Here is a 26,028-nt window from a genome sequence, read left to right on the forward strand (position 1 = left end):
GATATTCCATTAAAGCTACAGACACTGAAACAGCCTATTTTGAACAAAACATTTTTTTTAAGTATTTTATTTATTTCTACTTTAATCACTTTAATTAAAAGGGGACCAATATTGACCTCAGTATGTAAAAAAAATCCTGATTTTGGCTGTTTACGTGCTTCAGCTGTTGCACTTTTGTTGTGCGGTATGTGTAAAATGATTTATTTGATGGATTCACAAAAAAATCAACCAAAATCCAGCAAATTCGCCGGATTTTGGTTGATTTTTATGTGAATGTTCTTCAAGAAAATATTAGAAGTTTTACTGATATATATATATGTAATCACTTTAGATATTTTTAGGATTTTTTGGACAATTTTTACTCATTTTTTGAAAATATTTACAAGAATTTTCTTGCCAAATTTAGGGGGATTTTTTTTAAAATAAAACTTTCAAGGGAAATCTTTAAGGAATTATTGGAATTTTCTTCCTGAAGGTTTTGCAAATTTTCAAAAATTTGTGGAATTTTTTTGCTGAATTTTTGGATTTTTTTTCAGACAAGGAAACAATATTTTTGGTGCCCGTAAATGAACACAACAAGAGGGTTAAATGGGTATTCTGGTTTCTGTGGTGCACCGCGCCATCTAGTGTCATTAGATAATTTACTGCTGTTTAATGATGGCTGCCTTTTGAGATTCCTGAAGGACCCTCAATTCGGGTCAGTTTGAAATATTTATTATCGTGTGACTGCAACTAGTAAATATGCTTATTTTAGTACAGATTAGACTGATTTAGTATGCTTAAAAAATAAGAGTTGTGTACCATTTCTTGTTGTTGTCTCCGTCCAGAAGCGCCGGTCGTCCCGCTGTTCGCCTGATCAGAATCCGCTCCCGGTAGCCGTTGGTTGGTCCGCTGATTAGCTCCACCGAGTCCCCGGCTGTCAGTAGCTGAGAGCGGTGACAGCTGAGCACGTTTTCTCCCCTAACGTTGAGCCAAAAACAGTCGCCACGATGTTCGAGGAGGCGAGTGAAGTGTTCGACAACATGTTTAAGTCCTCGTTCCCCCTGACCTTCATCGTCTTCATCCCCGCGGTGCTCATCCTGGTGTCGCCGCTCCCGGCCGAGGCGGCTCATGAGTTCACGGTGTACCGCATGCAGCAGTACGACCTGCAGGGACAGCCTTACGGTGAGTCCGCCGCTTTTCTGACCGCTAGACGGAATAATTACCGCTTCAACTCGGTGATTCGTTAGCTCCGTCTCCGTCCACCGCCTCTAGTTAGCCTCCGTGTCGTTTAAGTCAAATTAGCCGAAGTAACATTTCAATGACAGCACGGCTAGCTGGTTAGCTGCTAATGTAGCTTAGCTTAGCTGGGAGGCAGCAGGAAGCTACTGGCTGCTCCTCAAATCAGTGCTACAGCGGTTATCTCGTTTATTAACGGCTTCATTCTCATGACTGCCAGTGGTAATTAATCTTTAACTGAAAATTATAATGTATTGTAAACAGGACAGGCTCACAATACAAGCTAACATCAGTGTCCACTCCTCAGAGCTTTTGCATGTGATGCCATTAGAAGGGTGAAATGTTTTGTGGAGTGTATTAAATGTCTCATATTGTGCCCATTTTCAGCTAATTAATGGAAGTCCCACCAGCGTGTCTTTCAAAATTCCTTCTCAAAATACCTTAAAGGTAGTTAACTTCGCCATGACTGTATAACTCCTGATTTCAGTCCGTTTTTTAAATGGGCTGTTTCAGGTGTCTGTAGCTTTAAATGCAGCTGCCCCCGCCCCCTTCAGGAAAAAGACTCTCTGTGTCTCATTTGCAGCACAGCTTTGTGAAACTTTTGCCCTGTGCGATCATTTTTCATGGAAATGTCTCTGAATTCACAACGCCACCATTGTTGTTAACGCTCGTGTCGTTCTGTGGGTCAAAACTGACCCGTTTTAAAGTTTGAAAATGTGGAAAAGAAATAAAATCTTCACAGTGAAACTTCTATTGTCCACATTTTCAACAATATTGGGAAATCTTTGAACATTTTTTGGTGGAAAAAAATGTTAAAAATGTTTCTTAAAAACATTCACAAAAAAAAATCAACCAAAATCCAGCGAATTTTGCTAGATTTTGGTTGATTTTTATGTGAATGTTCTTCAAGAAAATATTGGAAGATTTTTACTCATTTTTTGAAAATATTTACTAGAATTTTCTTGCCAAATTTGGGGGATTTTTTTTTTTAAATAAAACTTTCAAGGGAAACTTGTAAAGAATTATTGGAATTTTCCTCCTGAAGGTTTTGCAATTTTTTCCAATTTTGGGGAATTTTTTTGGCTGAATTTTTGGATTTTTTTCAGACAAAGAAACAATATTTTTGGTGCCGTAAATGAGGACAACAGGAGGGTTAACTCATATGTTTGGTGATTTTCTCAGGAGACGCTATACAATCTGTATTTTAACCGCAGAACCGTAGCTTGAAAGTATCTGCCAGCTAACCCGTACTCTAAATGGTTTCGATCACAAGTTCATCCTTGCTCAGCTGTCTGACAACAGAAACAGAAAAATAATCAAATAAGAATGTTTTATTGGAAAATCGGCTGCAATAGAAGGCAGTTTGTGAAGCTAACAGATGTAAACAGCAGCTAAGTTTAGGTGAAGTACAGCAAGCAAAAACAACCCATCCAGTCCCTGTTTATTGGTTAAATGAAAGTTTTCACCATCTCTGAACGTGCTCCTCTAACTTGTAGGCGTGCCATCTAAGCTAATGTGATGCTAAGATTAGCCACATTAGCTGCATAGCATGCTAACACTAAGGATTATGCCTGTTGTGGGGGCATTTAATCTATATAATCCACACAGGGCAGTTTGGGAAAGAAATTCCAGTTGAGATGCAATATTGGCCACATTTTTTGCAGTGTTTGTGACAGATGTGGATTGAAAACAATTCACTTTATTTTACTGTTAGCACCAGTGTGTAGATAGTATTTGGTTCGTGTCAGTTCCCATTTATTAACCCTAGTAACTGGATAAATGTGTCCTTATTCTGTATCACTGGTGTTAGTGTCACTCCATTGGCTCCCAGTTCATGTTAGAGCTGATTTTAAGATACTTCTTTTGACATATAAAGCTGTAAATGGCACTGGGCCATCATATTTAACCCTCCTGTTGTCCTCATTTACGGGCAGGAAGAAAATTCCAATAATTCCTTAAAAGTTTCCCTGAAAAGTTTTCTAAAAAAAAATTTAAAAATCCCCCAAATTTGACAAGAAAATTCTTGTAAATATTTTCAAAAAAATAGCAAAAAGCTTCCAAAAAAATCCTAAAAATATCTAAAGTTATTACATATATATCAGTAAAACTTCTAATATTTTCTTTAAGAATATTCACAGAAAAATCAACCAAAATCCAGTGAAATTCGCTGGATTTTGGTTGATTTTTCTGTGAATGTTCTTAAGAAACATTTTTAACATTTCTTTTTTTCCACCAAAAAATGTTCAGAGATTTCCCAAAAATGTTGAAAATGTGGACATCAGAAGTTTCACTGTGAAAATACATATTTTTTCCACATTTTCAAACTTTAAAACGGGTCAGTTTTGACCTGTAGGACGACACGAGGGTTAAAGGAGCTGGTAGTCCCATATGAAGCAGCAGGGACGGGTCTGCTGACTGTCCCTAGAGTTAAAAAGAAGACAGCTGGTGCATGGGCTTTTTATTTCCGTGCACCGTCTTTGTGGAACACTCTTCTGTCTGACATTCGGCAAGCTTGCTCAGTGGAGGTGTTCAAAGCAAAGCTGCTGTATATGAATCCTAACTGTGAGGTTCTGTGTCTTCTTAGATATTGTTCTTATCAGTTTTATTGTTGTTATTGTGTCTTCTTAGCCATTGTTTTCATTTTATTGTATTTTATCTGTTGCTTGCTCTGTAAAGCACTTTGATATGAAAGTGCTATATAAATAAAGTTATTATTGTTATTGTTATCACAGTTGACAAACAGTGTGTTTTTTTTTAATCTTTTAGGTACCAGGAACGCCATCTTGAACACGGAGGCTCGTACTGTAGAGGCAGAGGTGCTAAGTCGTCGCTGTGTTATCATGCGACTGGCGGACTTCTCCTATGACAAGTACCAGAAAGCTCTGCGTCAGTCAGCCGGTGCCGTGGTCATCATCCTGCCCAAGAACATGTCTGCTGTACCGCAAGACATAGTTCAGGTAATAACACACTTCACTGCTGCCTTTCCTGTCCTTCACTCTTCACTGCTTCCACTTCACATACAATACATTACGCTCCAGTCCACACTTTGGGAATTAATTATTTAGCTGTTTTTGTTACCTGCAAAAGAGATTTTCAAGTAATACACTTGGTATTCCAACACGTGAGTGGTTAAGTCAAGTCACTGTTATTTATGTAGCAGATTTAAATCAAAGTGAAATGTAGGATTACGAGTTAACCTAACAAGTTTAACCCTCCTTTTGTCCTCATTTATGGACACCAAAAAATATTGTTTCCTTGTCTGAAAAAAATCCAAGAATTCAGCAAAAAAAATTCCCTAAATTTATGAAAATTTGCAAAACCTTCAGGAAGAAAATTCCAATAATTCCTTAAAAATTTCCTTTAAAAGTTTTATTTAAAAAAAAAAAAAAAAAATCCCTAAATTCGGCAAGAAGATTCTTGTAAATATTTTTTAAAAATTAGTAAAAATCTTCCCAAAAAATCCTAAAAATATCTAAAGTGATTACATATATATCAGTAAAACTTCTAATATTTTCTTGAAGAACATTCGCAAAAAAACCAACCAAAATCGAACAAAATTTGCTGGATTTTGGTTGATTTTTTTTTGTGAATGTTCTTAAAGAAACATTTTTAACATTTCTTTTTTCCACCAAAAAATGTTCAAAGATTTCCCAAAAATGTTGAAAATGTGGACATCAGAAGTTTCACTGTGAAAATACATATTTTTTCCACATTTTCAAACTTTAAAACGGGTCAATTTTGACCCGCAGGACGACACGAGGGTTAAATATTGAGGTTAAAACCCTGCAGTGTTATTTATTTTTATCAATTTGCTAGAGTAATTAAAATATTATTATATTTGCTATAATAAATATTAAACCTAGTTACGAAGATTAGCCTGACAAATTTAGAGCTAAAGTTATAATCCTACATAAGTATACATAAAAACCAAGCAAATGAAATATTTCTAGGATTCCTTTTTTTTATTTTCATGTGTATTATTTGTATTGCCTGTGGTTAAAAAGAAAACTCAAGTGTAGAAGGTGGTGCTACAGGTTTTAGATACCTACAGATAAACATCACAGTAAGGAGGAAAAGAATTACAGCCATCCACCATGTTGACGTTCTTTATGCATGGTTTCCATTTCTCTCTCTGCATCTGATAATCTGCTCATATCACCAGCAGCATCTCTATGTTTGCAGGTCTTTATTTTAGCTTCCTGTGCCATATGCTGCACTGCAAATAAATGCATCTTGACCGTGGAGGGAACAGAGAGTTCACTGAGGGTGTGACCGATTATTTGTTGATTTGGCAACACCTTCTCTCTGATCTCTGTTTTTGAGAAGTTTCCAATCAGTTTTTTTTATCAGCTTAATGTGGCTCTAAGCATCATAAATGTGTTCAGGAGAACTGAATGAATGTTTCTGATGTTTTCAGAGATTGATTATTATCCCACAGAAGAAAGCATGGTGACTAATTAAACCTCCCACTGTTTGAGTGGGAATCTTCTGGAATGCAGCAGCAGCAGTAGGCACTTGATGTCTTACTCATTTTGTTACACAACTAATTAGCATTTTTTGGCGAATTATTATAGAGACGGATTCTTTTTTGTCACGATTCCAGACAACATCGGGAAGTTTGTAAAGCGGTAGTTTCCCCTCCTCAATTAGACTCCTGTCACAGCACCAGCGATACAGAACGTTTAGGAAGCAGCGGCTGCATCGGGTTTCCTCTTTCAGTTTTAATTCAAATTACAAAGTGGAGCTGTGTATCTTATTAAATCTGTTGTTCCTCTATAGCAGTTCATGGAGCTGGAACCGGAGATGTTGGCTACCGAGACCATCGTCCCCGTCTACTTCGCCATGGAGGACGACGAGCTCATGTCCATCTACACTCAGACGCTGACGTCCTCCTCCTCGCAGGGCTCCTTATCGGCAGCTGAAGGTACAGACTGTACCACATGTATTATTCAAGGCAGATAGCGCACGTGTTCGATATTTCCAACTGTGAATGGGCCCTTTCACACGTGCACAGCCGTTATTCTGATGGCATCTGAAGGTGTCGACTTCATGTCTGCACTCACACAAGCGATATGCACTACTGTTCAAAAGTTTGGGGTCATCCAGATAATTCCATGTTTTCCATGAAAACTCCCACTTTTATCCATGTGCTAACATAACTGCACAAGGGTTTTCTAACCATCAATGAGCCTTTCAACACCATTAGCTAACACAATGTAGCATTAGAACACAGGAGTGATGGTTGCTGGAAATGTTCCTCTGTACCCCTATGGAGATATTCCATTAAAAATCAGCCGTTTCCAGCTACAATAGTCATTTACCACATTAACAATGTCTACACTGGATTTATCATTCATTTAATGTTATCTACATTGGAAAAAATGCTTTTCTATCAAAAATAAAGACATTCCTAAGTGACCCCAAACTTTTGAACGGTAGTGTAATAAAATGCAGTAAAAAATATAGGAAAAATACAGTAAAAATGCAGAAAGAATACAGTAAAAATATAGAAAAAATACACTACTAATGGTATCTTCATTGAAAAAAAACTGCTTTTCTTTCAAAAATAAGGACATTTCTAAGTGACCCCAAAGTTTTGAGCGGTAGTGTGCTTTAGATGAAGTGATTTAGGGAAGGATTTTTCCACGTTTCAGAGCCAATATCGGTCAAAAAACTTAACAGAGTTCAAAAGACACTGTTTGTGTGCCTTTTTATTCACTTTGTGCTATGATTTCACATTCATTCCAAACTGAAAAGTCTATAAAGATAGAACTTTAGTGCCATTAAGTCTGTCTTGGTTCAGTTTAATAAGTAATTTAGGTTTTGACAAGATGTTAACATGAGCAGCAGGTTAGTTTGTTGCTTGCAGCTGTTTGTAGGAGTCTTTCTTTTGACTTTATTAAATATCTGCAGCAGAATCCCCATGAGGGTCTCCAAAGCAAAAGAGTTGTGCGTGTTTATGAACGTGCAAATGGCAGGGTAACTTTATTAATTATTTATTAACTCCTTATACACAGAGAGAGGAGGGATCAGAATCTACCAGCAGCTATCAGGATATTTTTATTTTCCTGTTGGTAAAGCAGCAGTCAGACTATCATCACTTGATCAGCTGCCGTTAGTTTAGATTTATTCTTTTGTTTATTAGTGCATTAGAACATATTATACATCGCTTGGTGTTCTGCTCAGTCTCACGTGAATGACAAATATTGCACACATTGTTTGAGTGAAACTGTGGGAACCTTAACCTTCATGTTGTCTTCATTTACGGGCACCAAAAAATATTGTTCCCTTGTCTGAAAAAAATCCAAAAATTCAGCAAAAAAATTCCCCAAATTTGGAAAAATTTGCAAAATCCTAAGGAAGAAAATTCCAAAAATTCCTTAAAAGTTTCACTTAAAAGTTTTATCTTATTTTAAAAAAAAATCCCCAAATTTGGCAAGAAATAAAAAATTAACAAAATAAAAAAATTGTAAATAATTCCAAAAAAATCTTCCAAAAAAAAGTGGTTCCATATATATCAGTAAAACTTGTATTATTTTCTTTAAGAACATTCAGGAAAAAATCAACCAAAATCCAGCGAATTTCACTGTATTTTGGTCGATTTTTTTCTGAATGTTCTTAAAGAAACTTTTTTCTTCTAACATTTCTTTTTTTGCACCAAAAAATGTTCAAAAATTTCCCAAAAATGTTGAAAATGTGGAAGTTTTCACTGTGAAAATATATATATTTTTTTCCACATTTTCAAACTTTAAAACGGGTCAGTTTGACCCGCAGGACGACACAGGGGTTAATAGAAAAGTGACCTATTTCTGAATGACTGAATGTCGTCACTGTCACTGATTAATGAATGATACGTGTCTCATGTCTGATAAAGACTTTATTGTTTTTATTGTTTCCTGCAGTCCTGCTACATACAGCCACAGCCAACGGTTTCCAGATGGTGACCAGTGGAGCTCAGAGTAAAGCCATCAATGACTGGGCCATCACCAGTTTAGAGGTAATAATAAATAATAACTTAACTGTAAGTTATAAGGTAAGAAACTCAACTATAATCTAAAAACATCTGCAGCTGTATTCTGCTTAAAAACAGCCTTGGTTAAAGTGATAATCTTAGATAGTCTATTGTAAGCTCAAAGTTTTAATTCTGGGCCTTTACAAATGGATTTTAAAAAATAATTTTTAATGAGGGTGGTATTGCAGCCCCAGAAAGTTTCTCTAAGTGCATATATATACTGTATATATGGATGTATTCATATTTCATACTAAAAATACAGTCTTTGGTTGACATTTCACCAACTTTAGAGGCTCTAACATTTGTAGAATCTGATATTTTTACATGCCAAAATGATTCCATTTGTTTTTTTTAATTGTCATTTTTGACAATTATCAAGTAATTTTGAACACATTTTAAGGAAATATATAGACGTTTTTTGAGTTATTTTGGACTATTTCTGCCCTGTCAGTGCATTCACAGAATCTGATGTTATTAAAAGCACAAAAAGAAATGTGCAAATATAAAATATGATATGTCGTTGGAAAACATAGTATGCGACTGTATTCATAAAAACAGTGGGATAGTTTATTCTTTTAACCCCTGTGTCGTCCTGCGGGTCAAAATTGACCCGTTTTAAAGTTTGAAAATGTGGAAAAAATATATTTCCACAGTGAAACTTCTGATGTCCGCATTTTCAACATTTTTGGGAAATCTTTGAACATTTTTTGGTGGAAAAAAGAAATGTTAAAAATGTTTCTTAAGAACATTCATTAAAAAAATCATACCAAAATCCAGCGAATTTTGGTAGATTTTTGGGGAAATTTGGGGAATTTTTTTGCTGAGTTTTTGGATTTTGTTCAGACAAGGAAACAATATTTTTTGATGCCTGTAAATGAGGGCATCAGGAGGGTTAAAGAACAAGCTTCATTCATCCATTTTTCAGGTGTAAAGAGAGATCCAGTTATTATTACTATCTTGTGTTTTATGAGAGTTCAACCTGTGTTTCTGAACATGTGAGTGGGCTTAAAATCCTGAACAAAAACTATTGTGTGGACTGAAAGCTGTGGATTTGAGCAGAAGGGATTATCTTGACTTGATTCCGTGTTTGTGGTCTCACACAGGAATTAGTCCCACGAATTGCAAGCATTTTTTTGTGTTTACAAACATTGAAACACATTTTATCATGACAGCCCGATGGGCCGTAAATTATTTTCTATTTTTGCTTTAAACATCAAATTGCAGGCTGTAATGCAAGAATGCACAAGAAAACATTTTGTTTTTTTACCTTTTTTTTTGTCCAAAGATTAAATTTTTATAAAAGGGTTTTGATGGCTTTGGCCATAGTTTAAAGCTATGAGTAAATTCAACAGCCAGAAACGCTATAAAACAAAGCAGGGACTGAGATGTTACTGCAATACTTTATAATTGGTTGAACTTGTGAGGAAAAACGTGGTTTAGTCAGACTGAAACAGTTCCGCAAACTAGCAGAAAGAGACAGAGAGGTGGCGTTAGTTGAATTAAAAGCTTTTTAAAAAATCTTCTAATTAATTTTATTATATTAAACAAACCTTAAGTAGATTTCTGTGAAATGCAACTTTATTAAAAGGCAAAAATGAAGAGTTTAAAGGCAATTAATATGTATAAACGTGGATAAAATATAGTATAAAGGGAAAATAAGAATAAAATGCATTGTGCTTTATCTACCTGATACTCATATCATTTTACCAAACAAACAGGAAATTCACATTAAACCAAAAAATTTACACAGTCCAACTTGTTCAAAAATTTCTGCTCTGTTTTTGCATTATTTCTGTCTAGTCTAATATCTCTTCAAATTATTTCCAGGGCCGCCTGGCCGGAGTCGGAGGAGAAGACCTGCCTACTATCGTCGTCGTGGCTCATTATGACTCCTTTGGTGTCGCTCCAGTAAGTCATTTCTCACTACTTCAAAACATTTAAGGGATATTTTGTCCGCAAATATCCTTAGAGTTTGGTTGAATCGCTTATTTAGGGCATAAAACTCCAACTTCCTGCTGTAGTAGTTCAGAAAATAGCACAAAACAAGTGCCAGCGGAAGACGACAGCCGGCCAGCAAAGTGATGAGCGTCTGTGATTTGTTGTGTCTAGTGGTTGTCGTACGGAGCCGACTCCAACGGCAGCGGAGTGTCGATGTTGTTGGAACTGGCTCGACTCTTCTCCAAACTCTACACCTACAAGAGGACACACGCTGCGTGAGTAACAACACATCTGAGATGGATTTATTCCATTTATACTCATAAGCTCAGATGGCTTCACACCCAACACTTTCTAGCTGCATAAAAATCATAATTCTTACATTTTTTTTAGTGGTGGGACGTGATTTAAAAAATGAATGTAATTAATTACAGGTTTTGTAATTAATTAATCACAATCACATTTTTGTCAATCAGCAATATTTGACACAATAAGTAATTATTTTCAATTCAAATAAATTTTGGTTGACAGTAGGGCAGCAGCTAACGATGAATCGATGAATCGTCTGAGCATGATACGTCATCAAAAGTGGAAGTGAGCGTGCAGTGCAACAGAAATCACCATGACGATGACGACGTATCGTGCTCAGACGATTCGATTCATCATTAGTTGCAGCCCTAGTTGACAGTTGAATCAATGAATAGACATATACGTGTTTATAATGTATAAAATATATAAAATTTATACAATTTTAAACTGGGACATATAGAAAAAAAGTGATTTAGATGATTTAAAGCCTGGATTTAGTTAGTTTTTTCCACTGTATGGCTATAACAAAAGCATAAATAGTTCAAGGACTTTCAGAAAGTTGAAAATACACAGATTCATTCTGTTTTCATTGTTTGTGGGTCTGATAAATGGTGTCACTTTGATGGTTCTTTTTTTAGGAATATAAATTTTTTATTTCTAAACAAAAATATTTTTTCATAAAGTAAAAGTTTATAATTAAGTTATTAAAAGACAGACATTTTTGTGGTTTAACTTATGACTCTGTCAAGGCTCCGACTCTTTGACAGTGTAAAAACTTAAACCACAAAAATATTTGTTTCATTTCTATTTATCTGCATTTTTCATGTCTACTACATTCACAGATTACTGCAAATTCAAAATGCAATTATAGCAATTATATTCAACATTTTAAGACTTTTTGTAAACTAAAATAAAACAATTTGTAAAATAAAATAATTCAGTGTCTTCTAAAGTGGTCTATTATGGGATGGCTACACCATTAGCAGGACTGTCATAGCCAACGTTAGCTCTGGTGCTAACAGCAACATGTTTTACATTGAGGTGGTACTTCTGTAGGAGGGCTTACCATGTCCCTTTTCAGGATAGCCCCGACTACGTTGGCTCTCACCTGTGGCTCCTTGAAGCTGTAGCATGCGCAAGCAGCCACACCCTGGGCAACCGCTTTGGCAGGTGGGCTAAACCAGGTGGAGGGTATCCGGTCGGGTCTGAAACCCTTCGGTGATCACACTCGACACTGTCTACATTTGCATGTGAAGACTGGCTCCGGTGGACTGCGTGGACGAAACCACTGGACTGGTTTAAACGGGCAGGAAGGCGGTCCCAGCACGTCGTCGTGGAACGCGACTAGGGCTCAGTGAAGACAGAAGCATCACTGCTGGCCATCCACTGCATCCCAGCCCTTCATCAGAAGTCTCGACTACGTCGTGCCACCGGATCCAGGTGGACAGGGACGAGAAAGTGAGGCTGACGGTCCTGCGCAACTCTCCCTCACTGAAATCTTACTCCCGCGCAAGTCATGACTTCATTCCCCCTATCCATCATGAAGAAGTCAAAGGCCATCTTCGCCTGTAAAGGACAAACAATGATACCATCTTCTTGAAGTGCTGCGGTGATCAGAAAACTCTTTGTTGCACAATTTGCACAAAACCAGGCTTTTATTCAAGCTGATATCGGGAAGATTTTTAAAAGAAAATTTTCCTCCCAGCAAGCTCAATGTGTTCTCGTCTTCCTTCACTGTTCACCGAACCTCCTTGTGCACTGACGTCACTCCTGTGTATCCTCTTCACTGCAGACCATAGACCGTATGCTGCAGACAGACTTTAGGTTCATTAGCGCCACCTACTGGGTGGAGTGTTCATCAGTGTTACCGGTGTGCCTCAAATTAGGGAACTGAGAAAGGTGTGATTAAATGCATTAATCTATTTAACGCGTTATTTCTGCTGTAATTAATTAATTGAAATTAATGTGTTAAAGTCCCAGCCCTAGCTTTTTAATGTATTTTTGTTGACGCTGCGCACTCACTTCATGCACTGTACTCGTCTGTTGGATGAATCTGTAGAAGTCGAATCGATTGCTGACTTTGGTGGTTCAGGTGAACGGAAGCCAAAGTCTATCGGTTGTCTATCCGTTGTGGTTAGCGAGCAGCTCTGGATCCTTTTTGAGGATTATATTGAATTATCTGTGCACTCTGCTGGTAGTTATAATCTCATCTGACCGTGTTAAATGCTGAGAGCGGTCAGTAACGCGGTACCGGCTCATTCTCACGTCTAAATGTGATTAATAGCAGCTGAGTGGACGTTAGCGCTAACTGCACCGTCAGCACTATTCACCGACACGTTGATGTATTTTAGACACAATAATGTAATAAAAAAAACTGATAATGTGTCCTCCTCTGCATCAAATTCATTCACATTATTGTCTTTGCATTTCTAATTTGTGCATTTTGATGTGTTTTCAGGTATAATCTGCTGTTCTTTGTGTCCGGAGGAGGAAAGTTTAACTACCAGGGAACCAAACGTTGGCTGGAGGATAATCTGGACCACACAGGTCAGGCTCAGTTGTTTTACACAGAACCTGCAGAAGACTTGTGTGTGTGTGTGTGTGCGTGCGTGCGTGTGTGTGTATATATATATATATATATATATATATATATATATATATATATATATATATATATGCATATATGTATATATACTCATACAACTGTTTTTAGTTCATTATTCAATACAAACTAGTCTGAAATGTAAAAACTAAATAAGTAAACATCTACATCTAATGACAATCATTTTTTCTTTAGAAAATAGACAGAGGCAGTCATAGTACCCCTCATTTCATAATTTATAACATTAGTATTTAACTATAATAGTGGATATTGATCATTTTGATATGAAATCACAATAACTTTAGTATATTTAATGAAGGTATTCAAAGTTTTACCTTCATACTGTGAATATTTTCAGAGTTAAATACCCTTGAAGTAGATATTAGTGGGTCAAATTTTTTTTCATTTGAGTTACTTTTTCCATAATTTCTGAGCCTCATAACTTCATCAGTACAACAGATAGACGCATGACATTTTAGGATGAAAAAACACATTTAGGTTCCGTTAAAAACTGCAACCAGATCAGTTTTACATCCCCCACAGGTGTCACAATCTAAACGCAAAATCTGTAGAGACAAGACTGTCCTAAAGACACATAAAAACAATCAAAACGTCACACTAAACACAAAAAACGAGACACAAAACAAGACAAATGAGACACGAAATGCCAAAAATGGACAAAAAACAAGACACAGATGTCCCTACATAAGAAAAATGAAACACAAAATAGGAAGAGAGAGACGCAAAATGATAACAGCAACAAATGACCACAGTAAAAAAAAAAAACTGCCCCACATACAAAGTACAAAACAGATGCAAAATGACAGAAGGACAAAAATGAAAAAGATGAGCACAAAACAACACCAGGCACAAAAAAGAAATCTAAATCTTGTTCTTGGTCTCTAACCAACTCTGAGCATCAGTATTATGGGATGTATCGTAGTTTGAGCAGTAAAACTGCAGCAGTTTAATGACATAGAGTCATAGAAACAATCACTGGTACTCTGGATGTGTTTCTGTTTTCTGATAATTCACCAGAGAAAACTTTAAAAAGTGCATTGTGGGTAAACTTTCAAGGCTCATATCAGCATGTGTGATAGATGGTTGGTCAGAATAAGTTCTAGACAATGAAAGGATCATTTTTACACACATTTGATGCCAGAATCGTCATTGAGACAGGATTCTTTCTGTGTATAAACTAATTTTCTAATATTGACATATTTTGACACGTGAAAAATGTTAAATTTTAGGAATCCAACAAGTTAAAACCCTGATAATGCTGAGTGAGTTAACACTGTGAGGTCTAAAAATGCTGGAGAAAGTGACATGAATTAAAAAGTGCTAATTATGATCTGCTCATATGTACTCACAAGTCTCTGTCACTAAAAAAATATTCATAGTATGAAGGTAAAACTCTGCATGACTTCATTAACCCTCGTGTCGTCCTGTGGGTCAGATTGACCCGTTTTAAAGTTTGAAAATGTGGAGAAAAAAAAAATATTTTCACAATGAAACTTCTGATGTCCACATTTTCAACATTTTTGGGAAAAAAAGAAATGTTAAGAATGTTCTTAAAGAAAATATTAGAAGTTTTACTGATATACATGGAATCACTTTAGATATTTTTAGAATTTTTTTTGGGAAGATTTTTACCAATTTATGAAAATATTTACAAGGATTTTCTTGCCAAATTTGGGGGATTTTTAAAAAAAAAAAAAAAAAACTTTTACGGGAAACTTTTAAGGAATTATTGGAATTTTCTTCCTGAGGGTTTTGCAATTTTTTTTTTAGAAATTTGTTGAATTTTTTTGCTGAATTTTGGGATTTTTTTTAGACAAGAAAACAATATTTTTTGGTGCTCGTAAATGAGGACAACAGGGTTAAACTTACTTAAGTTATTGTACATTAAAAATCATCTGATTCTGAAGATGTTAGATTAGAGACCATATTTGCACATTTGTCTTTCCATATTTATTAACTTACTTCTTCCTCTGTTCTTTTTCAGACTCCAGTCTGCTGCAGGACAACGTAGCCTTTGTTTTGTGTCTCGACACTTTGGGAAACGGAGACTCTCTTCACCTCCACGTGTCCAAACCTCCTAAAGAAGGAACTCCTCAGTATGCTCTGCTCAAAGAACTGGAGATGGTGAGAATCTAGACACTAAATACTGTCATTCATGTCATAAAAATTACTGACAAAACATGCACGAGTCAACTCTCACTACTTGGTTACATGTACACTATTGTTCAAAAGTTTGGGGTCATCCAGACAATTCCATGTTTTTTATTAAAACTCACACATTTTTCCATGTGCTAACATAACTGCACAAGGGTTTTCTAACCATCAATGAGTCTTTCAACACCATTAGCTAACACAATGTAGCATTAGAACACAGGAGTGATGGTTGCTGGAAATGTTCCTCTGTACCTCTATGGTGATGTTCCATTAAAAATCAGCCACATGAACAATGTCTGGACTGTATTTCTGATTAATTTTATGTTATCTTCATTGGAAAAAAACTGCTTCTCTTTCAAAAATAAGGACCCCAAACCTTTGAATGATAGTGTATATACATGATCGACAATCCTATAATCTACATGGACATGTGCAAATATAGCATATTGTTCTTTAACATTGCAGGAACAAGAGTTTTATTTTAATCTTAAATTGTATCATGTGCTGCTCTACACTGACTTAACTTGTGTGCTAACTTGAAGCTTCACTCAACACAAACCAACTGATGTAGTTATTAGAAATAGAAATTAAATGTTATGTGTGTGTTGTTTCATGATTCTCTTGAAAGTTTTTCCTGATTCCTTTTTTATTAAATCCGGAGCACAAATTAACATCCACTAAGTCCACATAAATCGTCAAACCCTTTGCATATTTTGAGGCTCTAATTTTGGATAATATTTCTGTCCCGTCGCTTCTTCTCAGGTGGTTATGAGTCAGTACCCGGAGGTGAAGTTCTCGATGGTCCACAAGAAGATCAACCTGGCCGACGACATGCTGGCGTGGGAACACGAGCGCTTCGGGATCCGCCGCCTGCCGGCCTTCACTCTGTCCCACCTGCCATCGCACCGCCTGGCTCAGCGCTCCAGCATCATGGACGTGCGGTCAGTGTCCCCCTCCTCTCGCCACGGAGCGGGAGAGCCCCCTGCTGGGTGGGTTCATTACTGCAAGTCTCTCCAATCACCACAAGAAACCATTGTAACAGCCGCTCATTGTGTGTCACTTCATCGGTGTCGTGTTTCTCACCTTTTCTTTCATGATTATCCTCTCCCATGACAAGAACGCCAGTGCTGGAGGTTTGGACGCATTAAGTTTGGAGTTCGATGCCTCCTCAGTGTCGCTTGTTTTCAATGAATCTGTCTTGTTACTGCACCGTTTATCTTTTCTTGCTGCATTTCAGCTTGCATGTGTGACGACAGACGCTCAGTAATTCGCCTCTCTTCTCTCCCTTGTTTGCTCAGGGTTTCCTGGTTTTTGAATGTTTCTTCTGCTCTGACTGTCTGAAAACTTGTCTTTGCGTCTTGCAGGCCTCATGTGGATGTGAAGAAGCTCGGCAGGAACACCAAAGTGGTGGCAGAAGCTCTGGCGAGGGTCATTTACAACCTCACCGAAAAGGTACGTACAGAGGAAGTAAACTGCATCGCTATTTACCCTCCTGTTGTCCTCATTTACGGGCACCAAAAAATACTGTTTCTTTGTCTGAAAAAATCCAAAAATTCAACAAAAAAGTTCCCCAAAATTTATGAAAATTTGCAAAACCTTCAGGACGAAAATTACAATAATTCCTTAAAAGTTTCCTTGAAAGTTTTATTTAAAAAAAATCCCCCAAATTTGGCAAGAAAATTCTTGTAAATATCTTCAAAAAAAAGAGTAAAAATCATCCAAAAAATCCTAAAACTATCTAAAGTGATTCCATATATATCAGTAAAACTTCTAAAGTTTTCTTAAGAACATTCACATAAAAAACCAAAATCCAGCAAAATTTGCTGGATTTTGGTTGATTTTTATGTGAATGTTCTTAAGAAACATTTTTAATATTTCTTTTTTTCCACCAAAAAATGTTCAAAGATTTCCCAAAAATATTGAAAATGTGGACATCAGAAGTTTCACTGTGAAAATATTTATTTTTTCCACATTTGCAGTCTTTGAAACGGGTCAATTTTGACCCGCAGGACGACACGAGGGTTAGACAGAAGATGCTTTGAGTATTACCTGCATTTAATGTGACCTTTTTGTTGTTTTTGCTGTGAAGGGAGCCCCTGGAGACCTGCAGATCTTCACAGAACAGATGGTACGTAAATAAACACCCCTGATCTTCACCAAGACAGTGACATGGGTTCAATCATTAGTAGCTAAAATGATTGAATAGTGATGATAATGATTGATAGTTTTTTTGGCAGTAAGGAGCTACACTTGTAGAATTAACTGATCCATATCTATGTGAACAGATTAAGATGATTATGTAGCAATATCTTTGATCTAATCATCATCATTCTTATAAATCATAAACTCTGGATAAACCAGAAGTCCTTCGGCTTGTTTGAAGTAAACTGATGTAAATTAAATTGCCTCAGGCTTGGTTAGAATTTAAATAACTGCCATGTAAATCTGTAATAAGTTAGTCCTCTCAACTCCAAGCAGTTTTTTTGCTGCGGTTACATTTTTCCTCTTTGTGGGCTCATTTTTCACTACAATATAAAATCCTGCAGCTCTCTGCAAACAGCACGACCGTGACTAGAAGTAGAGAGAACTCAGAAATGTTTTTTGTGCAGTATGACAGAGTTATAATGGCATAAATAATAAAAATGAAACAATAAACTGTTGAATTTGTTTTATTTTTATTGAAAAAACTTTGAATCAACATGTGCAACACATTTCCGAGTATCAAAAAAAAAAAAAAAACAAGCTATACAAACTATAAATATTTTACTACTTATGTTTTTTTTCTTTGTTTTCATACCTGACTTCCATCTGCTCCGTGTAAACACAGCCTGCAGTTCAGCCTAAATGAGTCTTCCCAGATGCAGAGGAGCACAGAATTTTTAGTTTTATACAGTTTCTGGTTAGTGCAGTCTGTTTTTAGACACATTTTTATTGAAACATGCAGAATAAAGTGGTTTTGATGGGATGTTGCGATTTCAAGCTCAGATTGGGTTGTTTTTTTTTTCCAACCAGCTGAAAGTTGAAATTCTGCCAATTGTTCTGATAAATGTCATCATTTTGACTAATTATTTTTAAAAATAACATGCTTTTCACATTTCACCTCATTATCTTCTTTAGTTCTGAATCTGCAATCTAAAACATGGCATTTCCTCCCATAATAACCAGTTTTACTACATAATTTGATCCATTACAGGCCGTTTGTTTGTTTTTGTTGTAATAACGTTTGTGTCTCCTGTCAGCAGGTGCAGGAAGAGCATCTGTCGGCGGTGGTGGATTGGCTCACAGCACAGCCTCGAGCTGCTCAGCTGGTGGACAAAGACAGCAGCGTGGTGTCCACTCTGGAGTATCACCTCGGACGCTACCTCAAGGACGTCAAGAGACACTACGTCAAAGCTGACAAAAGGTACAGAATGGGGCGAGGATGAACAGAAACCACTGATGTACTGCTGTTAATGCGCAGATGATAAAGTTACAGCACCACTTATGCTACACAACACTGACACACACAGTCATTTTCCCTTCAGTAGGAACATCTTTTAACTAGCTTTAGTCCAAATTTTTGACTTTTTAGTTTGCTTCGAACCAGAATTACAGCTATAGTGTTCACACATGACTGCAGTGTGAGACCAAAATTAACTGGATGAAATGTAAAACAAGTAAAAGCACTCAGAGCGTGCAATCCTCCTCCAAGGCTGCTCAGTCCTCCTCCAAGGCTGCTCAGTCCTCCTCCAAGGCTGCTCAGTCGTATCATTTCAGACGGATAAAATCTTGAAAAACTTTTGTCAGAAATCACGGCACCATAGAATGTGTCCATTTAATATAGATGTACCCACAAACTAAATGACCTTGTACTGAGCACAGGTGTGTGTTTTGCATGTGTACGTTATGTACGGATACTGAATCACGTGACCTATATATGTAGCGGCGGCAGGAACTGATAGGACTCAGAAACACCCCCACAATTTAATCAGTTGTTCCTTGGATCATTTCTGATGGATAAGTCCTGATAAGTCCTCAGTGGTGGATTTGGAGTAGGATCACAATCATGTGATCGTCAGCAGGCAGCTGATGGTGTTCACTTGTTGTCATGGTTACAGTGACGCCATGCCGCTATCTGGCAATGATACAGAAATGTTTAACAAATCTGTGGATCCAGACTATAAGCCGCATCACTGCCAAAATGTAATCACTTGGTCCTTGTGTCATTTCTGACTTTCCCAGAAAATTTCATCCAAATCCGTGAGTCTGTTTTTGAATAATGTTGCGCACAGACAGACACCGATCATCACATAACTCCATAACGTCATTCCTTGACGGAGTAAAAATCAGGAACCATGTTTTGGATTTTTAGGTGTGAAAAGACTCTGATCTTGAAGCAGTAAAAAGAAGAAATCTTACTGCCACACAGATTGTAAATGTTGATGCTTAATCCTCTTAACTGGGCTTTTTTTTTTCTTTTTTTTGCTTGCGTCACATTTTTTCTCACCGTGGACTCATTTTTAACTCATAATCTTGACTAGAAGGAACTCAGAAATGTCCTCTGTCTAGTATGACACAGTTAGAATGCCATAAATCATTTTAGAAAATAATAATTGAGAGCTGAATATCTTTGTAAATTCATTTTGCAGAAATTAAAAAGACCCCTTTAATCAACATGTACAACATTTTTCCAAATGCCCACAGCTGGACTCTATATATACAATGAATATTTCACTCCTTCTGTCTTTCATTTGGTTCCATACTTGGCTGAAGTTCAGCTGGAAAGTCCCTGAATTTTTATGTGACTGTTGTCTGCAGTGGAGCTCCTGTTGGTTTCACGGTTGTTTGTGCCGACGAGTGAAGAATTTAAAATTTTTTTAAAGAATCTGGTTCAAGCAAACGGTTTATTTCAATCAACTGTTTAACCTTCGTGTCGTCCTGCAGGTCAAAATTGACCCATTTTGAAGTTTGAAAATGTGGAAAAAATATTTATTTTCACAGTGAAACTTCTGATGTCCACATTTCAACATTTCTGGGAAATCTTTCAACATTTTTTGGTGGAAAAAAAGAAATGTTAAAAATGTTTAAGAACATTCACATAAAAATCAACCAAAATCCAGCAAAATTCGCTAGATTTTGGTTGATTTTTATGTGAATGTTCTTAAGAAAATATTAGAAGTTTTACTGATATATATGGAATCACTTTAGATATTTTTAGGATTTTTTGGGATGATTTTTACTCATTTTTTTGAATATATTTACAAAAATTTTCTTGTCATATTTGGGGGATTTTTTAAAAAAATAAAACTTTCAAGGGAAACTTTTAAGGAATTATTGGAATTTTCTTCCTGAAGGTTTTGCAACTTGTCATAAATTTGGGAAATTTTTTTGCAGAATTTTTGGATTTTTTTCAGACAAGGAAACTATATTTTTTGGTGCCCATAAATGAGGACAACAGGAGGGTTAAATGAGCAATTTTGATGAAACATCACAGTTTTGGGGATGAAATATTCTGATTTTAAGCTTAGATCTGAGTTAAAGTTAAAATCCACACATAATTTGTTCAAGGACTCAAGGAAAAGTTCAAAATCTTCCTGTTTCTTTTTACAGTTTTTTGGTGATTAATGGTGTCATTTTGTCAAGCTGTTTTTAAAAATAAAATGCTGGGAGGTTTTATGGTTGTTGTAAAATGTATTGTTACTGTATATATTTAGAAATGGCAAATCTGTAATGTGACACTTTGAACTTTGTCTCCTTCAGGGATCCAGAGTTTGTTTTCTACGACCAGCTGAAGCAGACGATGAACGCTTACAGGTACGAACTAATGAGCTGCTTTTCTCTCTGCTGAGATGCTTTTTTTAATGCGCCACATACTGATTTACTGCAGCTTTGTAAAGCTCTGTAGCTCACAGCTTTCTGGAAAGTTGTAAGACTCACTAGTCTGGTTTTAATTCCTCCTCAGTTTAGCGGTTTTTCCAGTTCAGTGGTCCTTAAAAGATCACATTCAAACATTTAACCCTCATGTCATCCTGTGGGTCAAACTGACCAGTTTTAAAGTTTCAAAATGTGGAAAAATACATATTTTCACAGTCAAAATTTTCACATTTTCAACATTTTTGGGAAATTTTTGAACATTTTTTGGTGAAAAAAAAAGAAATATAAATGTAAATCAGTCATTGGTTCAATGAGCAGTCTAGCGTTTTACTTTATGATAAAAAGCAACAGTGGTCATGGTCTAGAAATTATTTTAAATTTATAGTTTTACTAATTCACAGTCTGCAGCTGATCTCTTCTCTGGGATTTTTACACTTTGAGGGCCGGTTTGGACCCTCTGGAGGACCGCTTTTGGCCCGTGGGCCGCATGTTGGACTCCCCTGGTTTAACCCTTGTGTCGTCCTGCGGGTCAAATTGACCTGTTTTAAAGTTTGAAAACGTAGAAAAAAAATATTTTCACAGTGAAACTTCTGTCCACATTTTCAACATTTTTGGGACATATTAAAACATTTTTTGGTGGAAAAAAAAATGTTTAAAAAAAAAAAATGTTCCTTTAAGAACATTCGCACAAAAATGATTTTTTGGGAATGTTCTTGAAGAAAATATTAGAAGTTTTACTCGTATATATGTAATCGCTATAGATATTTTTAGGATTTCTTTGGAGGATTTTTACTCATTTTTTTGAAAATATTTACAATAATTTGGGGATTTTTTTTTTTTTTTTCTTTTAAGAAAACTTTTAAGGAATTATTGGAATTTTCTTCCTGGAGGTTTTGCAAATTTTCAGAAATTTGGGGAACTTTTTTTTGCTGAATTTTGGGATTTTTTTCAGACAAGGAAACAGTATTTTTTGGTGCCTGTAAATGAAGACAACAGGAGAGTTAAACAGTCTTCAGTCTCAGAGTGTGTCAAAGATGATGCTGGATTCAGTTTCCTTTTTATAAACATGTTCTGTGTTTCTCACTCTGGTGGGTTTTTTTCTCTCCCTCTCAGAGTGAAACCAGCTATTTTTGACCTGCTGCTGGCTGTCTGCATTGCAGCCTACTTAGGGATGATGTATCTGGCCATCCAGGTAAGTCTCTGTGTTGTTGCAGCAGACGGTTCTTTTCCTTTCAGAGATTCACTGCATTATAGAAATGTTCAACAAACTGTCCCTTTGCTGCACGTAAAAGTGACACTGACAGTCTTTGTAGGTCAGATTTGTTCACATTCCTTTAACACTGGGGATGTTTCTGAGCTGAAAGTCTCACAGTAACGTAAATCAGGATGTTCCCTGCATCACAACAGACCTTTAGGGGCCAACAATGCACAACAGTAAGCCTCATCAGTGAGTCTGTGTGGCCTTGTTTAGCAGAAATCTGCATTTTCCTTTTGTTTTTGATCCTTTTAGAACCAAACTGTAATATGCTTCAGTAAATGAAACCCAGATTTAGATTGAGAAAACTTTAATTGTCCTGAAGGGGCAAGTGCGGTGCAACAAAAATGTAAGAAATTGAGTAGAAAATAAAAGAAGTTAAAGATAAGTAGCATAAATAAAACAAAGAGGATAAATATAACTATATGTTTATATACATATTAGACTTTTAATAAAAAACGGTGCCAACATCATCACACTTCCTTGTTTAAAAGGGTTTGTGCAGATGTTTCGCTGATTCTCCATGAAATAAACTCCTCTCTGGTGTTTTCTTTGCAGAACTTCGGGGTCCTGTACGGCGTCGTCCGTAGGATCACTCAGCCCAAAGCCAAGAGCCACTGAGGCGACCCGACCCGCCTCCACCTCCTCCAATCAGTGAACTCTAGCCAGTCAGAAAGCAGAAGCTGGACCGAGCTGCTGTTCCTCGTTTCCAAACCAGCAGAATCACTTCCATTTCTCTCCACAAACTATGATGTCAGATCCTGTGTTGCTGCCAACTCGATCCGTTTGGTCTCGGCGACCAGAATAATCAGGAATCATGTGTTTCCCTCCCGTTCTTTGCGTTCATTTCAGGATGTGTTTCGTTGTTCCGGCTTCTCGAGGGATGTTTGTCGTCAGATTTCTGTGTCTTCTCTCCCTCTCTCTCAGTGAACTTTTTACGAGCCAAACTGACGTCATGTGTTTTCTCAGGCAGCTAGAGGGAGAAACCGACCGCACACAGTTCAGCCCACGGTTTTCTTTTTGTCCAGAGACGCTGTTCACCGACCTTTCAGTTCCAGGACGGCTTCGTGTTTTCAGGTCCGCTCCTCAAACGCCCCTTTGTGCTTTGAAAGAGTTATTGATCTCTGCACCACTCTTCTGAGCTTTTTAGTGCTTTTTTTTGTTTGTTTGTTTGTTTTTTTACAGGCTTTTCAGTTCCTTTCCTTCCCTGAAACGGTAAATAATGTCCAAGAAACAATAAAAACACTAACTTTACAAGATCAGTTTTGCTAATTGGTTACTACTGGAGCCTCATGTTGTATTCAGATTAATTTAAGAAGGCTTTTTATGCACAGACACGACTCTGGCTGATGTTTTCTTTAATTCTTAACCCTCCTGTTGTCTTCATTTATGGACACTAAAAAATATTGTTTCCTTGTCTTAAAAAAAAAAAAAAAAAAATTCAGCAAAAAAATTTCCCAAATTTCAGGATATTTGCAAAACCTTCAGGAAAAAAATTCCAATAATTCCCGAAAAGTTTCCCTTAAAAATTTTATTAAAAAAAAAAAAAAAAAAAAAATCCCCCAAATTTGGCAAGAAAATTCTAGTAAATATTTTCAAAAAATGAGTAAAAATCTTCCCAAATAAATCCTAAAAATATTTCAAGTGATTACATAAATATCAGTAAAACTTCTAATATTTTCTTTAAGAACATTCACATAAAAATCAACCAAAATCCAGTCAAATTCGCTGGATTTTTTTGTAAATATTCTTAAGAAACATTTTTAACATTTCTTTTTTCCCACCAAAAAAGTTCAAAGATTTCCCAAAAATGTTGAAAATGTGGACATCAAAAGTTTCACTGTGAAAATATTTTTTTCCACATTTTCAAACTTTAAAATGGTCAGTTTTGACCTGCAGGACGACATGAGGGTTAAAAGACTCAAAAATTCCTCAAAGCTGGACAAACTTAAATGATGACAATTCACAAGAAATATAATACGTGTCTTTTTTAAAAAAATCTTCCAAACATGGAGATTAAAAAGTGATATGTACGATTGGTGTACATTTGCAGTAAAAATTTAAATCTTGGTGTCAAAATTTTAAAAATTAAAACATAAAACCGCATTTAAAATGAAGAGAACTTTTCAAATTTTGTCCTCATGTGCTGATAGGCTTCTACTGGTGATGTTTAGCCCATCAGAGCGAGCCATGGGCGGGACATTGATTGAGTTACTAAAAATAGAGATTTATGTGCTTAAAAGCCAAGAAAAGCACGTTTTTGAATAATTTTATTGGGAATCAGTTAAATAAATATGATCCCTAAAAATGGAAAAAGACTGAATCTTGAATCCGATAATCAGACACTAATATCAAACATACAAAAGAAAACACATACAACATTAAAGTGATTTAAAAGTAAAATTTCTTGATAATTTTGTAGTTTTTGCTAGAATTAAAGTTAAATCAGCGTCCAGTAACTCTTTCAGATTACATTTATGGGAGTTTTGTGTTGAGACAGACTTAAAAACACAGAATAATCCTGAATTCCTTAAACAGTTTATGGAAAAAGACGAACTGGCCGATGGAAATGTGAAGTAGTGTTTAGATGTTCCAGATTCCACTGCAGATGTCGTAAATTTATTCAAACTAATATTAAACAATGATAGATTTTTTTTTATTTGCCAAAATCACAAATTCTGTACAAATCTCCCCGTTTTAATACGTAGTCATAGAAATGTTTGCCTTCTTTATTTTAGTTTTCTCTCCACTTGTTGCTGTGTGTCTTATTTTTACGAGTCTTTTTATTAAAATCTAGAATTGATTAAGAATAAATAAAACCAGGAACCCGAGGGCTCGAGGCAAAAGGTCAGGAGGTGTTTTCTTGTGATACGATGTGCCAACGTGGAGATAAAGCTCGTCTTAACTCAACTTTATCAGCGCAAACACGTCGTTATGTGACGGACCTTTTTTGCTGACGAGCGACGGTGAGATTCCATCAGACGTTTGTTCAGATTTCGCTGCAGGATTCAAACACTGGACGTCTTAAAAGTGACAAATTTAATCAGAAATTATTAATCCTGCAGCGTCGCCTTCAGTTCTTCCTGTTGTCGTTGAATTGTCTTTTTTTTTTTTAACTACATTTTCATTGTGTTACCGCATGACCTGTGACCTCCCCATACACCCAACCTACCAGTCGCCATGGTAACAGGACTTTTTATCCACCGTCGGGAGGGAGATGATCATGTGGCACATCTTTAATTTATTGTTTTTATCTCTGTGCACTGAAATGAACTGAACTCTCCCGTGATTTGAAACAAAATAAATGAGAAAAAAAAGAAGACGACCACATTGTTTGTTTGACGCGTTTTATTTCATGAGAAAAAAATGAAAGGATAACAATGGCTGAATGGTATTACAGTTTTTCTCAATTGATACGACACTGTTCCTGAAAAATAACACACATTTTCCAACACACTGCACATTGTTTTTTTTAATTTGAACACAATTCACAAAGCACTGCACACTTGTGTCAAAAGCGCATTTTATTGTCAAAATCTGAACTTTGTTTTCAAAATTAAGACACATGAAGCAAAACTAGGACACTGCACTGCTAAATACAAAACACTCTTCTCTCACTGTGTTTTCACATGAAGTGTAAAAAAATGATACAGTCCTCAAAAATGACAA

The 26,028-nt window shown here is 36.3% G+C and overlaps 1 protein-coding gene across 5 annotated transcripts; it reads left to right on the top strand.

Annotated features, from left to right (window-relative positions):
* The first annotated feature begins 875 nt into the window (after positions 1–875).
* On the top strand, positions 876–25,684 carry ncln (nicalin). 5 transcript variants are annotated; one of them, XM_055019037.1, is made up of 15 exons: positions 876–1,164; positions 3,985–4,175; positions 5,998–6,142; positions 8,121–8,215; positions 10,058–10,138; positions 10,340–10,443; positions 12,933–13,021; positions 15,082–15,221; positions 16,014–16,240; positions 16,616–16,703; positions 17,341–17,379; positions 18,491–18,654; positions 20,991–21,044; positions 22,218–22,296; positions 22,918–25,684. In XM_055019037.1, the coding sequence occupies exons 1-15, from the start codon at positions 990–992 to the stop codon at positions 22,978–22,980; spliced, it is 1,734 nt and encodes a 577-aa protein (XP_054875012.1). In that variant the 5' UTR covers positions 876–989; the 3' UTR covers positions 22,981–25,684. The 5 variants fall into 5 exon arrangements, with proteins under 5 accessions (XP_054875012.1, XP_054875013.1, XP_054875024.1 ...); XM_055019038.1 differs by having other exon boundaries at positions 18,494–18,654; XM_055019049.1 differs by having other exon boundaries at positions 16,014–16,192.
* Positions 25,685–26,028: the final 344 nt, after the last annotated feature.

This window comes from Amphiprion ocellaris, chromosome 2 (genome assembly GCF_022539595.1).
Source record: "Amphiprion ocellaris isolate individual 3 ecotype Okinawa chromosome 2, ASM2253959v1, whole genome shotgun sequence".
Classification (NCBI taxonomy): domain Eukaryota; kingdom Metazoa; phylum Chordata; class Actinopteri; family Pomacentridae; genus Amphiprion; species Amphiprion ocellaris.

Bases quoted from the DNA above. Each gene is read 5' to 3' on its own strand.
- ncln (XM_055019037.1), top strand. From the start codon at position 990: ATGTTCGAGGAGGCGAGTGAAGTGTTCGACAACATGTTTAAGTCCTCG. The intron at 10,139-10,339 runs GTAAGTCATTTC...TGTTGTGTCTAG, and splicing joins ACTCCTTTGGTGTCGCTCCA to TGGTTGTCGTACGGAGCCGA. The intron at 16,704-17,340 runs GTACGTACAGAG...TTTGCTGTGAAG, and splicing joins TTTACAACCTCACCGAAAAG to GGAGCCCCTGGAGACCTGCA.